This window comes from Arvicola amphibius, chromosome 4 (genome assembly GCF_903992535.2).
Source record: "Arvicola amphibius chromosome 4, mArvAmp1.2, whole genome shotgun sequence".
Lineage (NCBI taxonomy): Eukaryota > Metazoa > Chordata > Mammalia > Rodentia > Cricetidae > Arvicola > Arvicola amphibius.
The window spans coordinates 32273520-32288563 of NC_052050.1; the positions used below are offsets into that span (position 1 = coordinate 32273520).

General features: G+C 43.7%; 1 protein-coding gene across 1 annotated transcript in view; it reads right to left on the minus strand.

Moving 5' to 3' along the window:
- Window positions 1-4766: 4766 nt before the first annotated feature.
- The window catches only part of Coil (coilin), a 13069-nt gene continuing 2791 nt past the window's right edge, over window positions 4767-15044 (minus strand). The window contains exons 2-7 of the mRNA XM_038326519.1: window positions 13479-14568; window positions 13271-13357; window positions 12965-13012; window positions 10761-10830; window positions 8389-8477; window positions 4767-5950 (exon numbers count right to left, since the gene is read on the minus strand). Of these exons, the coding sequence (XP_038182447.1) occupies window positions 5876-5950; window positions 8389-8477; window positions 10761-10830; window positions 12965-13012; window positions 13271-13357; window positions 13479-14568 (1459 nt within the window). The 3' untranslated portion in view covers window positions 4767-5875. The remainder of the gene's footprint in view (window positions 5951-8388; window positions 8478-10760; window positions 10831-12964; window positions 13013-13270; window positions 13358-13478; window positions 14569-15044) is intronic.

Genomic DNA, 15044 nt, shown 5'->3' on the forward strand with positions numbered 1-15044 from the left:
TAGAGTCCTTACAGGCAGAAGTTAAAAAATTAAAGAAGGACATGACTGGTTTGGGAAACAACTTCCGCCACACCAATAAACAGTCTGAAGAGAAGTTTGCAGCTCTCGAGGAAAAGAATAGTAGATCCTCCTCTGAGATGGCTTTGTCAATTGAGAAAAATATGCAGGAGATTTGTAAACGGTTTGAAGTTCTCGAGGAAAAGTTTGAATTTCGTGAGGAAAGGAATAACAGATCTTTCTCTGAGATGGTTTTATCATTTGAGAAGAAGGTGCAGGATATGGAGGCAGGAACAGCTGATTTGAATCATAAATTGCAATCCCTGTCTGTAAGAATTGAAACATTATCTGAGAAGATCCGAACCATTGAATGTATTAACAAGATTTTATCAAAGGGCTATGAAAGATTACTGGACAGAATTTCAATACAAGATGGCACAATTCATGCCATGAAAATTCTGTCCAAGGATGCTTATTACAACATTAAGCATGTTACAGGTATACCCTACAATCCTAAGGTCAAGCAGTCATTGAAAGATCAAATAGAACTATAAAGGATATGTTAAACAAACAAAAGGGGGTGGAAAATACCCCCAGAAATAGATTACATAATGCTTTACTAACCTTGAATTTTCTCAACGCTAATGAGAAGGGGACAACGGCTGCAGAAAGACATTGGATAATGGAAAAGTCTGCTGAATTAAATCAACCAGTTTATTTCAAGGATGTGCTGACCTCACAGTGGAAGCCAGGGGATGTGCTGCGTTGGGGAAGGGGTTTTGCTCTTGTCTCCACAGGAGAAGAAAAATCGTGGATACCATCAAAGTTAATAAAGGTTCGGTTTGAAGAGGAGAAGCCCCTTGGAAAAGAAAAATAACAATTCATGCACAAGGATGGTGAACATACTGATGGTAAGAGACCTATAGTTTGGGGGCAGGGTTCTTTTCTTATCTCTACAGGAAGACACTCACCTTCAAAGGATCTGAGGGACCCTGGATATCTTGAATACTGATGGATGGAAACCGGTTGCAACCCATCAAGGATCAGCATTAACATTGGGTAAGCTCCGTGAGTATGAAAAACAATTTTTTGAATGTGTGTCAATATGCATTTCTTTATAAATATTTAGAGCTGGTTTCTTGGAGTTGGACTCTGGCCCAGTCCCTCTCCAATTCCAAGCTTGTTTATAAAAGATTTCTCAGAGTTTCTGTCTCAGGTCAGGAGTCATGTTATGGGACAGAATAATAATAATAATAATGTTAATAATGATACTAATATATTTGTCTTCTTTGCCTTCCCTCATATCTGTGTCTGTCTTTAATGCACCTCTCATTGAATATATACACGTATATGTCTGTATATGTCTCTGTAGATAATGCTTATCTTTCCTGTAACAAACAAATTTTTTCTTCAGTAAAATCTTTGCAGTTTCCAGGATGAAGACGGGGCCCCGCAACATCAACTCCAACTGGTTATTATGACGTCATGTTTTTATAGCGCTAAAATTTGGCCTGCTTTTTTTGGTACCAAATGCACAAAAGACTTTTGAATAGTGCACATTTTTGACAACATTGTGGCCGGATCTCCTCAAAATACTCAGAGGCTAGACACATTCTTCCTAGATGAAATGTTACCCTGGGTATTTTACCATCATTTTTTTTCACAGGACCCCCTGAGAGGAAAAGTCGCCCCTATGTCAGCTGGAAGCAATCTTAGATGACGACGCCCCCTCTCCCAACAAAGTTTACCCTCAGGTTTAGGGACACTAATTGGTGGCTGGTATAGGGTTGAGGGGTTGAGGGAGGTATTATATGGACTCAGGGGTATAAACTATGTATATGTATATATTTATTCAAAAAAAGGGAGGGATTAACTGGTCTGAAGGAATAAATGATTTTTGTGAGTTATTTTTTGAAAACTATATTGGTGCTGATTCTTGTATATTGATATATTGAACACTGTATGAGAGTATGATCCTACCTCTATTTGAAACAATTGTTATATTGAGATATATACCATATTGCAATGTACATCTCTACCTCTGATATCATTTATGTAATGACATTGTTTACCATATTGCAATGTACCTCTGATATCATTTATGTAATGACATTGTTTACCATATTGCAATGTACCTCTGATATCATTTATGTAATGACACTGTTTACCATATTGCAATGTACATTTCTACCTCGGATACTATTTATGTAATGACCCTGTTTACATTTGGAAATCATTGTCTTCATTTATTGCACAGTTGTCTATTCTATTAGTCATACAGTTAGATAAGTGTTGAGAATTATATGTCATATTTATATTTAGGATAATCATGTTTTTTAGACACAGATTATATTTAGTATAGATAGCATAATCTTCGACCTCTTTGAAGAGCTGTAGAACATGGCCTTTAAGCTAACCTAGAGTTTTGTACTTATGAGACACAATCACTCCTGGCAACAATGCTCTACTCCCGAGAGAACGTTGAGCACCAAAGACACTCCACTGGGAGTTTGTCTTCTTGGCAGAACTGGCCTTTGGGCAAAGAAAAGCCCATACCTCCACTACTGACTAAGATACAAAATATCCATAAATGGATAAAACAGAATTGTCTTATCTTGCCAAGACAGGATAGGATAGTTCTACTAAAGGTTCCTTGCCATTGAAAAATGGTATGTCAGGTTATATCAGGCCTTAGCCAAAGTTGGTTGCCTCAACATTGCTAACGAAACTTTGTGTGATTGCCCAGGTAGTCAGTTGTCTCTGTCATCTGTTGCACATTTTGGAAGTTTCTCGTTTGTGCTTCCTGGTTGCTTTAGTAATATTACTTCCCTTCTCAGATCTTTGATGGGGTTGAAGATTAGATAATTGTAGCTACCTTCTACATTATTTAGACTTCCTGAAGTAGAATGCTTAGTAAAATTTCTGTTATATGTTCCTCGCCTAATATTGTTTGCTTCTTGTAATTTTATATGATCTATTCCCATTGTATATAGTTGTATTTGGTTTCTGAATCTGCCTTCTTTAGACAAAAGGGGGAGATGTTGGGGCAGCTGGCCAATCCCTGCTTTCAGGGGCGTGGCTGCTCCAGGGGAGAAAGGTACCTTTAAAAAGAACCGGGTTGGGGATAGACGGCCCTGTTTTTTCCCGTTTGACTCTCTGCTTCCCTGGAGCTTTGGAGTTTTATTAAAACTGATTTATTCTAAAAGGACTATTTTTGGTTATTTCCAAATTCCTCCCACCGCCACTACACTCCAGGTGCTGTAACAATATTCAGAATTTGGAGCTAGAGCGTTAACTCAGAGGTTAAGCGCACATGTTGCTCTTGCAGTGAACTTGGAGTTCAATTCCCAGCACCCGCATGGCAGCTCACAACTGCCTGTAACTCCAGTCCCAAGAGATACAGCGTCCTCTTCAGGCCTCTGTGGGTACAGCACATGCACACAATGCACAGCATACATGGAAACAATCATCCATCCCTATTTAAAAAAAATCAGGAGCTGGTGATATGGCTCAGTAGTTAAGAGCACTGGTTGCTCTCCCAGAGGCAGGTGGATCTCTGAGTTCGAGGCCAGCCTGAAGCCTGGTCTACAAAGTGAGTTCTAGGACAGGCTCCAAAACTACACAGAAAAACCCTGTCTCAAAAGTCAAAAAAGAGGGGGGACAAAAAAAAAAAAAAAAGCCAGAGGTCTCCACTATCCTATTCCTTTCCACCTTATTTTGATTTTTGAAAGATTTCATTTTCAGTCAGGCATGATGGCTCACATCTTTAATCTCAGAGTTTAGGAGGCAGAGGCAAGCAGATCTTTGTGAATTTGAGGCCAGTTTGGTCTACAAAGCAAGAGTTCCAGGCCAGCTGGGGCTACATAGCTAGACCCTGTGTCAAAAATTATTTTTTATTTTTTAAAGATTTATTTTGCATGTATGTTAAAGATTTAAATTGTGTGTTTGTGTGGGGGATCAGTTGGTGCTCAAGGCACTGGACACATGGTAAGAATTGGCGCAGGTCTCTAAAGCAGTATGTGTTTTTCCAGCCCTTTATAAAGAAACACACCAACACTTTACAGGGGACCTACACATGGCTGTGTATATACAAATAAAGCAAAAGTTTGGGTTTTTTTTTTGTTTGGTTGTTTTTTTTGTTTTGTTTTGTTTTTTTGTTTTTTTTAGGTTTTCGAGACAGGGTTTCTCTAACTTTGGAGCCTGTCCTGGAACTAGTTCTTGTAGATCAGGCTGGCCTCGAACTCACAGAGATCCATCTGCCTCTGCCTCCCGAGTGCTTTTTTCTAAACTCTTGTGTTTTCCAGAAGGCAGCTTATGAACCCTAAACGGATTTTATCATCTTTCTGTGCACTCTATTTACCAGTATAGAGAGCAGGGCAATTCACACGCTGAACACACCTGTGGTCACCACTTCTGGGCCCAGCCACTACTACTTATCTCAATCTGTTTCCAAGTCCTGGAAAGACAGTGTGCTATGCAGAGCCCCAGAGCCGATGCCCCCCACTTAGGGCTGAGCTGCCCTTCTAGAATAAAACTCACACATCTGCAAACACACACTTTGACATTCTCTATTATGCAGATTAAATGAACAGCATCTTCACGGATCCAACAGCTTCCAGATCATATGGAACTCGGCTAAGCCACACTTCTGACAACAGACTTGAGTCAAAAAGCAAATGATGATAACTCTTTTTGAGACACTATCTCGCTATGTAGCCCAGGCTATCCCTGAACTTATAAACTTCTTGTCTTTGTCCCAGGTGCAAAGTAAACTGCCATGTTATGAAAATGATTATAAACCAAGAAGACTACTTGAAGGACTCAAACATGCTAACTCAGCCTGGAAATTGAGTTCAATATGATTTTATTTAAAAATCTGCAAAGCTGAAGGAGGGATCGAAGTTTTTGTTAAAAGAAAGCAATTTTCACAGGTTTTTGTTTTGTTTTTTCAAGACAGGGTTTCTCTGTAGCTTTTAAGAGCCTGTCCTGGGACTTGCTCTGTGGGCTGGCCTCGAACTCACAGAGATCCACCTGCCTCTGCCTCCCAAGTGCTGGAATTAAAGGCGTGCGCCACCACCGCCCAGCAATTTCCCACAGTTTTTATTCAGCCTTTAGCTTTGCTGAGTGATAACAGAAAAGGAAATTTCTGTTCAAGATCCTCGCTTCAGCATGCTGAGCCAGGCTCCTGGCATCCTGTGGCAAAGCCACCTGCCCCCTGGTCTGAGGTTCATGGCCAGCCTCTGGCAGTAGGAGGCCTGCTCTCGTCCAGACAATACAACGCGGTTGTCTTGCCACTGCTTTCCGCACAGGGCCCTGGGGATCCTGTATTTTACCGTTGGAAAAGTGTGAAAGGTTCCTTAACTCATCCTCTGCACTGAACCCACCTCCCCCAGGTCTTGAGAATGATGAGCATAAAATGCTCGGAATGTGTGAGACACCCTGCGCTTACAGAGCGACTCACATGTGAAAAAATTAGGTCAAGAAACATGCCTTAGTATTTCAAATGTGACCCTAAAGAAAAACAAACACAAGATGCACAGCACGATCTTGCATGTGTACTGTAAACTACTGACGATTGCTACTGGTGAGCCAGAGGTGGAAGAGAGCAAGCACACTGCCATATTGGTCTGTCCACAGGGCATGTTTTCACGTTTTCAATGGCGCTACTGAATTTAGCCGAGGGAAAAAAGGTCTACGAACGAACACCCATGTTACTCTAAATGGTGAGGTAGATTCTTTTTCTAGTATGGTAAAGTGAAGATAACAGAAAGTCCAAATGATAGTTAATCTTCTTTTTGAAACTTCAGGCTATGGTCACGGTCACAGACAAGTCTTATGGAATGCGAGGCGACGAGGTCAGAGGTTATGTGGAGACACTCTATTTACTTGAGATACTACTTGAGGAGTCAATAATCAGTCTTGGATCAATCAATTCTTTCCAGAGCACAGTGATCTGTGGAAAAGCACAAACACCCATTTAACTAACTCATTTTGACCTCACAGAAATCTGCAGCTATAAATGGGAGGTTAGTTAAATAAATTTCTGTGCAGAATGGTTGAATAATAAGAATAATTTCAATACTAGTAAATTGAGTTTAGTTACTCGAAATGCAGCTAAGTTTTACATTAAACATATTTCAGCCTTTGGTTTAGAGTCGAGTCTGGGAGATGAGAAGGCTGCTACGAGGTATCAGAAGGATTTGCCTTAGCCAGGTGGTGGTGGTGCACGCCTTTAATCCCAGCTCTTGGGAGGCAGAGACAGGTGGATCTCTATGAGTTTGAGGCCACCTTGGCCTACAAGAGCTAGTTCCAGGACAGACAGGCTCCAAAGCTACAGAGAAACCCTATCTCAAAAAACAAAAAACAACAAAACAAAACAAAAGGATTTGCCCTATAGACTGTGGAGGCCCAAAGGTCAGAGAGTTTGGGACTTGTTTTCAGTTCATTCGAGGTTGTTGTGCTTCTAACTCAAGCAAAGATCCCACCTATATGTAAATCAGGGTTCTGCTCTCTCAAGACTACTGTCCACAAGTGTGGCTAGCTGCCAGCCCTTGTGCTGAAATAGGGAAGTAGTTGGTTCCTTACATAAAACAAAAGTCTAAGGATCCAACTAGGTTCTAGTTCCATTTATGGAAATAACTTGGGATTCCACCCAGGAAATGGTTTGCCTAGAGTGTCTAGGGCAGGAGTCTAGGTAATGAGCAACGAATGTAGCCCGTGAGTTTCAATTTGTATATTAATGCAGTCTTTTGTTTCACTCCTACCTTTTGAGGTCAGGGATATATTAACCAGTTGGGAATTAAACACGGGTGAATTTTCAGTACTCACTGAAAAATTCCCTCCCGATCCTATCCTACATGTTTCTGTGTTTTATTATTTTTGTTCGCATCTTCATATTCTTTCCTATAGTTCTAAATTCCCACACCTCCACTCTGGAAAAGGGCATTTTTGGTGAGGCTGGCCTTCAACAACAGACAGGTGGCTCTGAGGGCTAGATGGGGCCTAATGGCCAGCACTAGGTGGCTGATCGCCTTTCTGGGCCACTCTCCAGTTAACTTACCCTAGTCTGCCTAAGACAGGAACTATCACACAATTTACCAAGAGATGCCCCAAGCACTGGGTAAGAGTGAGTGATGAGAGCCATCTAGTGTCAAAAAAGAAAAACTACAGGTTTTCTGCTTGTAATTTTTCTAGGAACATATTTCAACAAAAATTATTAAAAAAATATTGCAAACATAGAAGTGTAGGAGATAAAGCTGGACAGTGGTGGCACATGCCTTTAATCCCAGCACTTGGGAGACAGAGACAGGCGGGTCTCTGTGATTTGAGGCCAGCATGGTCTACAGAGCAAGTTTCAGGACAGGCTCGAAAGCTACAAAGAAACTCTGTCTCCAAACAAACAAACAAACAAACAAAAAAGAATAACCAAACAAAAAAGTATAGGAGATGATACTTTCACAAACCCTAAGAATGTGTTTCTAGGAAGATATCCTAAGAGGCTCTTCTATCTTAAAACACAGTCTGGTTGGGTCTCTACAGGCTTAGAGTTCAGACAAAACAAGAATTTTCAGCAATGAAATATATATAATGGCAAAATAAGCAAAACATTTCAAATATGAGTACAGAGAGGAGGCATTCTTAACTATAATCAAGCTGCCAAGAAGCTACTGCCAGCAACTGACTGCTAGCTCTGAACAGAGGAAAACACACAGACCATGTGCTCTCTCCCGTACGTGAGGGCTGGCAAGATGGCTCAGTAGGTAAAGGTGCCTGCTGCCAAGCCTGACATCCTGAGTTCAATCCCCAGGATCCACATGGTGGAAGGCAAGAACAGACAATTGAAAGTTGCCTTCTGACCTCCACATGCATGTGGTGGCATATGCACACACAATAAATAAGTGTAATTTAAACATTAAAACAGAGTATCAGAGGACAGAATCACCATGTTATGTCATTCTTTATGCTATCTATGCCACTTAGGTCAGGACTGGGGAACCTGAGGGATAGTAACAACTTGTAATGACAGAGGTTTCTGAGTTCATATTTCTTCTTGAGCTGAGTCTGGTCACGTGGTTAAGCTGAAGCTACAGCACTGGCTCTCAGGGTATTTGGTAATAGAAAGTCTGACATATGCCTCTTTCCTATGGGAATCTACACAAGTGGAATTTTCAGTAAGCACTACACTTTTATACAAGGTGTGTGTGTTGTCACGTGGGCTCTGGGAGGTCCGTGGTAGCACCTTGTTTTGGAACTTGTCACTTGTTTGCTCTTCCACAGGAAGATTAAATGCCCCAGAGCCCTGATGCTCCAGGGTTTTACCACAAGCAGTTCAGGAAGCTGTAATGTCACCTTTCATACTCCGCCCCTCCCCCATCAGAGCAGCTGGCCTACCCGCCTCTCCTGTGTCACGGCATACTCCACCACCTCCGTCCCGTTTTCATTGTGATAGACCAGATCGAACTTCCCAGGCTCTTTCACAGCTGAAACCAGAGGGCAGAAGGGCAGGAAGTCATATCTCCGCGGTCAAAATGTTCCCCACGAGGGACAGTAAGTTATATCTCCATGGTTAAAATGTTCCCCGCGAGGGACAGTAAGTCATATCTCCGCGGTCAAAATGTTCCCCACGAGGGACAGTAAGTCAAATCTCCGTGGTTAAAATGTTCCCCACGAGGATTTCCAATCACTGGGAAACTGGTGTGAAGGCTGGGGACATACAGGAAAGTGGTATACTGCTATATAAGACACGGCCTGTGCCAGCAACAGAATTTTCTTATCATTTAACAGAGATAATTGTCCCTTCATCAGAATGACACAGGTTTGAAAAACCCACTGAGTACACCCAATACAAAATGTGCAACCACTAAATAATCCCCAAAGATAATCTTTGTTTAACAAGGGAAGGTATGGGATGTTGATGTTTTCAAAAAATCATGTATGCCTAAACTCGGAAACATGAGCAGGTTTCAGCTTTGCACAATAATATGGGATCAGAAAAATGATCATACAAGCTAAAACCATACAAACAGAATTTGAGGCCAGCCTGGTCTACAGAGCGAGTTCCAGGACAGACAGAAATGTTACATAGAGAAATCTTGTCTCAGAAAACAAAAAACAAAACAACAACAACAAAAAAAATTCATCAAAAACATTGAAAATCTCACCAGGGATGCAGCTCAGTTGGCACTGTTTTTATCTAGCATGCATAAAGCCTGGAATTCAATTCCCAGCACCCCATAAAACCAGATATGGTTGTGGTCATCTGTAATCCTAGCACTCAGGAGGAGACTCAGAAGTTCAAGGTCATCACTGGCTACAGAGCAAGTTCTACATAAGGATCTACGAGACTCCAGCCAAAACACGGGGAGGAGGAGCAGCGAAAGAGCTCGGCAAACAAAAGTGCTTGCTGCACAAGCCCAGGGCTTGAGTGTGGTCCCCAGGACCCACGTGGTGGACAGAAAGAATTAACTCTTGCAAGTTGTCTTGACTAGTGCATGCCTAAACACACACACACACACACACAATACATGTTTAAAAAAAAACTGGGAGTGGGGGGACAGGACACAGGAGAAGTTAGAGGGAGTGGAAGAGGGGTAAAAATGATGTGAATACAGTCTCATGCATGAAATTCTCCAAAAACAAAACCCAAAAAACTGAAATTAAAACAAACACAACAACAAAACCCCCAAACTTTAAACATCTTTACTGTATAAAGAAATTAAAAAAAAACAAACTATGAAACACATAACGTGTACTCGAATCTAGAAGAGCAGGCAGAGAAAACTAAAGCGTCCACCTCTTTGTGTGTGGGTGGATACTTGCCTCCTGCAGCTTCCACACGTCATTCTGTGCCTTGTGGACAGGCATGCTCCCTCAAAGCTCAGATCCCCTGAGCTCCTAGTACCACACAGCAGCTCAGCTCTGACAAGTTTCTTTTCTTTTCTTTTTTTCTTTTCTTGTCTTTTCCTCTCTCTCTCTCTCTCTCTCTCTCTCTCTCTCTCTCTCTCTCTCTCTCTCTCTCTCTCTCTCTCTCTCTCTCTCTCTTTTGTTGTTGTTTTTGAGACATGGTTTCTCTGTGTAGCTCTGGCTGTCCTGGAACTTACTTTGTAGATGAGGCTGGCTCAAATTCACGGAGATCCATCTGCCTCTGCCTCCCAAGGGCTGGGATTAGAGGCGTGCACCATTGCTGAGTTTCCTTTTGATCTTTTATAGCTGATGTATGCAAACAGTTGGATTGCAGTTTTTCTGTAACCTCCCTAACTAAGCATTCAGTTTAGGTTTCCAAAAGTAACTGTTCTTGCAATTCACATTCACCAATACTTATAATCTCCGGTCAAAGTGTATAACAGTGATAAGAACAACCAGCCAGCCGGGCGGTGGTGGCGCACGCCTCTAATCCCAGCACTTGGGAAGCAGAGGCAGGTGGATTTCTGTGAGCTCGAGGCCAGCCTGGTCTACAAGAGCTAGTTCCAGGACAGCTAGGGCTGTTACACAGAGAAACAAACAAACAAACAAACAAACAACAACAAAACCCAACCAATCAAACAAACAAACAAAAAACAAGAAGCCCAAAGTCTGCACCCAAGGAAAAGGTGCACAGGTTCCCAGGGCTACAGTGTGCTGACAGGTGGTGGAGATCAGAGAATGGTACTTATCCTGGGGCCAGGCGAGTAGAGGCCAAGGGAGGCCCAGCTCTAGGTGTAAGACTGCTCAGAAGGCACTGTGGGATGGAGGCTAACGCACCACACCTGCTTCTAAAGACGCACCTGGTAAGGAGGAGAGGACTTCTATTTCCACTTGCTGGGTCTCTGGGTCGTGGCTTAGAATTTTTCCTTCCTTCCAAAAATAAAAGACCAAGTCAAAAATCTCCATGTAAAGCACTGTAACGTACTAAAGGACACTAAGTAAGTAGACGGTAAAATTACTTTTTTGTAATATAAACTTATCTCAACAAATCAACATGTAGGGGAATAGAAAGAAGCAATTCTACCTGAATATACTGAAGTATCGTTAAAGGTAAAATAGATAAACGTTAGTCATGACTGATGGATACATACAGCAGTTGACAAAAGGAAAACAGTTATAACAGGTCCCCAAAATTGATGGGGTGAAAGGAGGAAGGCAGGCTAAAGCAATGTGTTCAAGCGAGGACCAGCATCACAGCTTTCATTGGGAGAGCGACACAGAAACAGTGGTGCTTGGGTTCCTAGCACTGCGGGGGGTCACGCTAAGCCATAGGTATAGCCCAGGCCCCGCAGGGACAGGAAGGCACGTTGCTAGGAAACCCGGTCCGCCCTACTTACCCAGCACCCCACCCCACCCCACCTCCCAGGCACTGAGAAACTTCTCAACAAAGGAATGGTGACAAAAGCCCAATTCCCCATTTCTGGTAGATGATGCGATCTGACATGACCAACCCACCCAAGTGCCCTCCTGGGGGCTTGTTTTCTGACCATAACTGGGTACTATCCCAGCACCTGGCTGGCATGCCATTAACCCTCACCTATAAAACCTCCCTACCTTAGTTCAGGTACATGACTTCTCCGGTCCTGTGACCTCATCTGAGAGCTACACCCAATAAACCTGCATTTATCTGCTTTTAATCTGGTCTGATCTGGACTTTTGCATTGATGGAAATATATCAAACACAAGTGCACATAAAATAAAAATAAATAACTCATTAAAAAAAAACTTAAACTGGGCATGGTGGTGCTACCTTTAATCCCTGCATTTGGGAGGCAGAGGCAGACAAATCTCTGAGTTCTAATTCAAAGCTAGTCTGGTCTACAGAGCAAGTTCCAAGACAGTCAGGGCTACACAAGGAAACCCTGTCTCAAAAAGCAAACAAAAACTTAAAAAGAAGACCCATTGCCCTGCCCAGATGGGTGGCAATGGTGAGACAGCTGTGGGGCCACATAATGAGGCTAACCAATGAGCTTTTTGTTGTTGCTTTGTAAGACAAGTTTACTTTGTGTAAAAGCCCTGGCTGACCTGGAACCTGACTTGTAGACTGCACTGGCCTCCAACTCACAGAGATCCGTCTGCCTCTGCCTCCTGAATGCTGGGATTATAAAGGCGGCCATCACCGCCCGGCTAACGCTAGTCCTTTCTTAAAAAAAGCATGCAAGCACTTCTTCATGCTAAGCCACTTTTCCAGCTACTCTGGTTCTCTGGGCACAGGCCAGAGGGGCTTTTTATTTACTTATTTATCTTGTCTTTATGTGGCTATGTATTTAGTTTTGAGACAGGCCCTGAGTTTGGCCCTCAGCAGCACAACAGCCCCTGTGCTCCAGGTGAGCTCATCATTCTCACCCTGTTTTCTTCTCAGGTGTCAGCCACAGAAGACTGGGAGACTTCACAGTGACCCTCGCAAACGTCCACAGGACTCTCATCCTCTTTTATGACATTATTTACCAAAAGTGCCTATATTATCCATGCAAGTATTATTCAAATATACCAACACTTCATTTTTTAAAAAAGATTTATTATTTTTTTATATATGAGTACTCTATTTGCATATATGCCTGCACACCAGAAGAGGATATCAGATCCAATTAGATGGTTGTGAGCCATGATGTGGTTGCTGGGAATTGAACTCAGGACCTTTGGAAGAGCAGCCAGTGCTCTTAACCACTGAGCCATGTCTCCAGTCCCATACTCCATCTATTTAAAAACATTTGAAACAGATCTCTCTATGTAAGCCCAGTTCACTTCAGATTTAAAATTCTCCTGCCTCAGCCTCCTGGGTGCCAGGATTAAAGGAGGGTGCTGCTAAACTGGACAAGTTTCTGACATGATGACAGTTTAATCTTCTCTGTTTTTCAAGAGATACAGGCTCACTATATTGCCCAGCCTAGCTGTGACCTCCTGGGCTCAAACCATTTCCTGCCTCAGCCTCCTGTATAACTTGGACAACAGGTGCACCCCGCAGAACCAGCCGACTTTATGATGTTCATAGAGACAGCCTTACCTTGTAGTCAGAGACATCCGGAGAGTAGTCCGATGTGAGCTCCAGAAGCTAAAAAAGAAGACATATCCTACAGGTCCACACTGCCCGTGAGACCCTCACCCTCCTGGGGCTGCTCCCTCCTACCCCAGGAACAGGGGCCATGCAGAGGTGCACACTCCCACCCACCTGAGGCCCCACCATAACTTCTGACATTGGCAGACAGTTTCTGGAGACCATTATTTAGCAAGACTCACCAAGTAAGCTTTGTGTATATGTGGGGGATGGGAATCTTGCCTTTGTTAGAGCTGGTGCTGTCTTAACATATACCTTAAACGCAATCTTTTCGCCAACTTGAGGGGCAGCTGCCAACAGTGGCAATAGACTATAGTCCTTCTTGTGTGTCTCTACAGGATTCTGGAAAACAGTCATGTGACTTCGTTACTGGAGAGAAAAGTGGAACCCGTGCCATGCCACAGAGCTGAGATGCACTCCACAGGGAACACAGGAGGCCAACTCACACACAGTAAATACTTACCTGGATCACGGTGGATGAGTTTGTTAGGATGTCATTTAACTGCTTCTGCTTCTGACTCTCAGAACTTCTATTTAAGATACAGGAGACAGCATGCCCGCGGCCTCGACCTCGGCCCCGTACACCCCGGCCCCTCAGTCCCTTCCCAAACAAGATGTCCTCTCCTCGTCCCCAGCCTCTTCCCAAACTGGTGGGGACGGGTACACTGGAAGGAGGACCAGAAGCTTGTCTGCCTCTGCTTGAGTCAGAAGGCTTCCATCCCGTGACACCCGGCGTCTGAAATGTGAGCCCTGGACACCCTTGCCCTGCAAAGAGGCCAGCTGTCTTTAACAAGTCCGAAGCGCCCTCAGAGATGTTCTTGGACACCACAAACTGGTCTTCAGACTCTGAACTCGAGTCTGAACTGGATGACGAGGTTCTGGTGGCCTTGCTCTTGCCGGAGCTGAAGGGAAAGCCGGGCTTTGCGGCCTGTCTGCTGGCGGTTGCAGTTTTTGTAGCAGGTCCATCTTTCAACAGTTCAGCCGAGAGTTTCTCTGAAAAGGTGGGCCCCTGCACCGTGACACTGCAGTGGCCATCGCTGACCGACTCTGGAGAGGAATCGGAGTCTGACAGGTAGCCTGAGCTCCTTTTTGGCCCTGCGCTGCTTTTCCTCCGGGTTTTAGTGAGGCTGCTTCTGGGAGAGCCTTTGGGGGAGCCCTTGGGGGAGCCACAGTTCCACTCCTTGGGCGCCTGTGTTTTGGGAGACTTGGAGGCCTTGGTCTGCTTCTTAGGTTCACATTTCTCCTTTCTTTTTGGCGACTTCTTTCTGGCCTCTTCCTCCTCCTCTTCCGGGGTGCCCGTCACTTTGCTTTTTCTCTTGCTTTTCCTCCCCACTTCATCCTGAACAGGCTTTGTCTCCAGGTCCAAGGCCTTGTCATTGTGGCTGCTGTCCTCTTGCTTTTTCCACTGCTTCTTTGAGCACTTATAACCCAGGTCCGTTTCTTCATCCTCCACCAACTTCAAAGTCCGCTTCTTTGCTTTTCTGAGTGGAAAGTGGGAGTCATCCCCATTGCTTATGAGACTCTTAGGGAGTCCTCTGTCTTCTAACTTAACCCTGTCGAAAGAAGAGAGAGGCTAGCGATTACAGCTCCAGGAGGCAGTTATGCGTGCCAGGACTGCGGACCGGCACATGGCTGAGGGATGAAAGGCTCTGCAAAATGATCCACATGACACGACTCTAATGTAAATCAGCTACAGGAAGACAAATAGGAACCTAAGGAGGTAGTAAGGGAAGGTAAGATGTGCGTATACACTGATAGAAAGACTAATTCTAATTTTCTTCTGCAGCACAGGCAACAGTGGTGGACACTGACTAACCAGCCCCAAAGAGCCACAAAAGAGGATTTCCCTTTTTCCCTTTTTCCTTTCTTCTCTCTCTCCCTCTCCCTCTCTCTCTCTCTTTTTCTTGACAACACTAGTAGTATTGTGTGGCTTGAACTCACTAAGTAAGTAGACCAGGCTGGCCTTGAACTCAAGAGATTTCCCGACCTCTGCTACCTGAGTGATGGGATTAAAGGCGTGTCTGAGAGA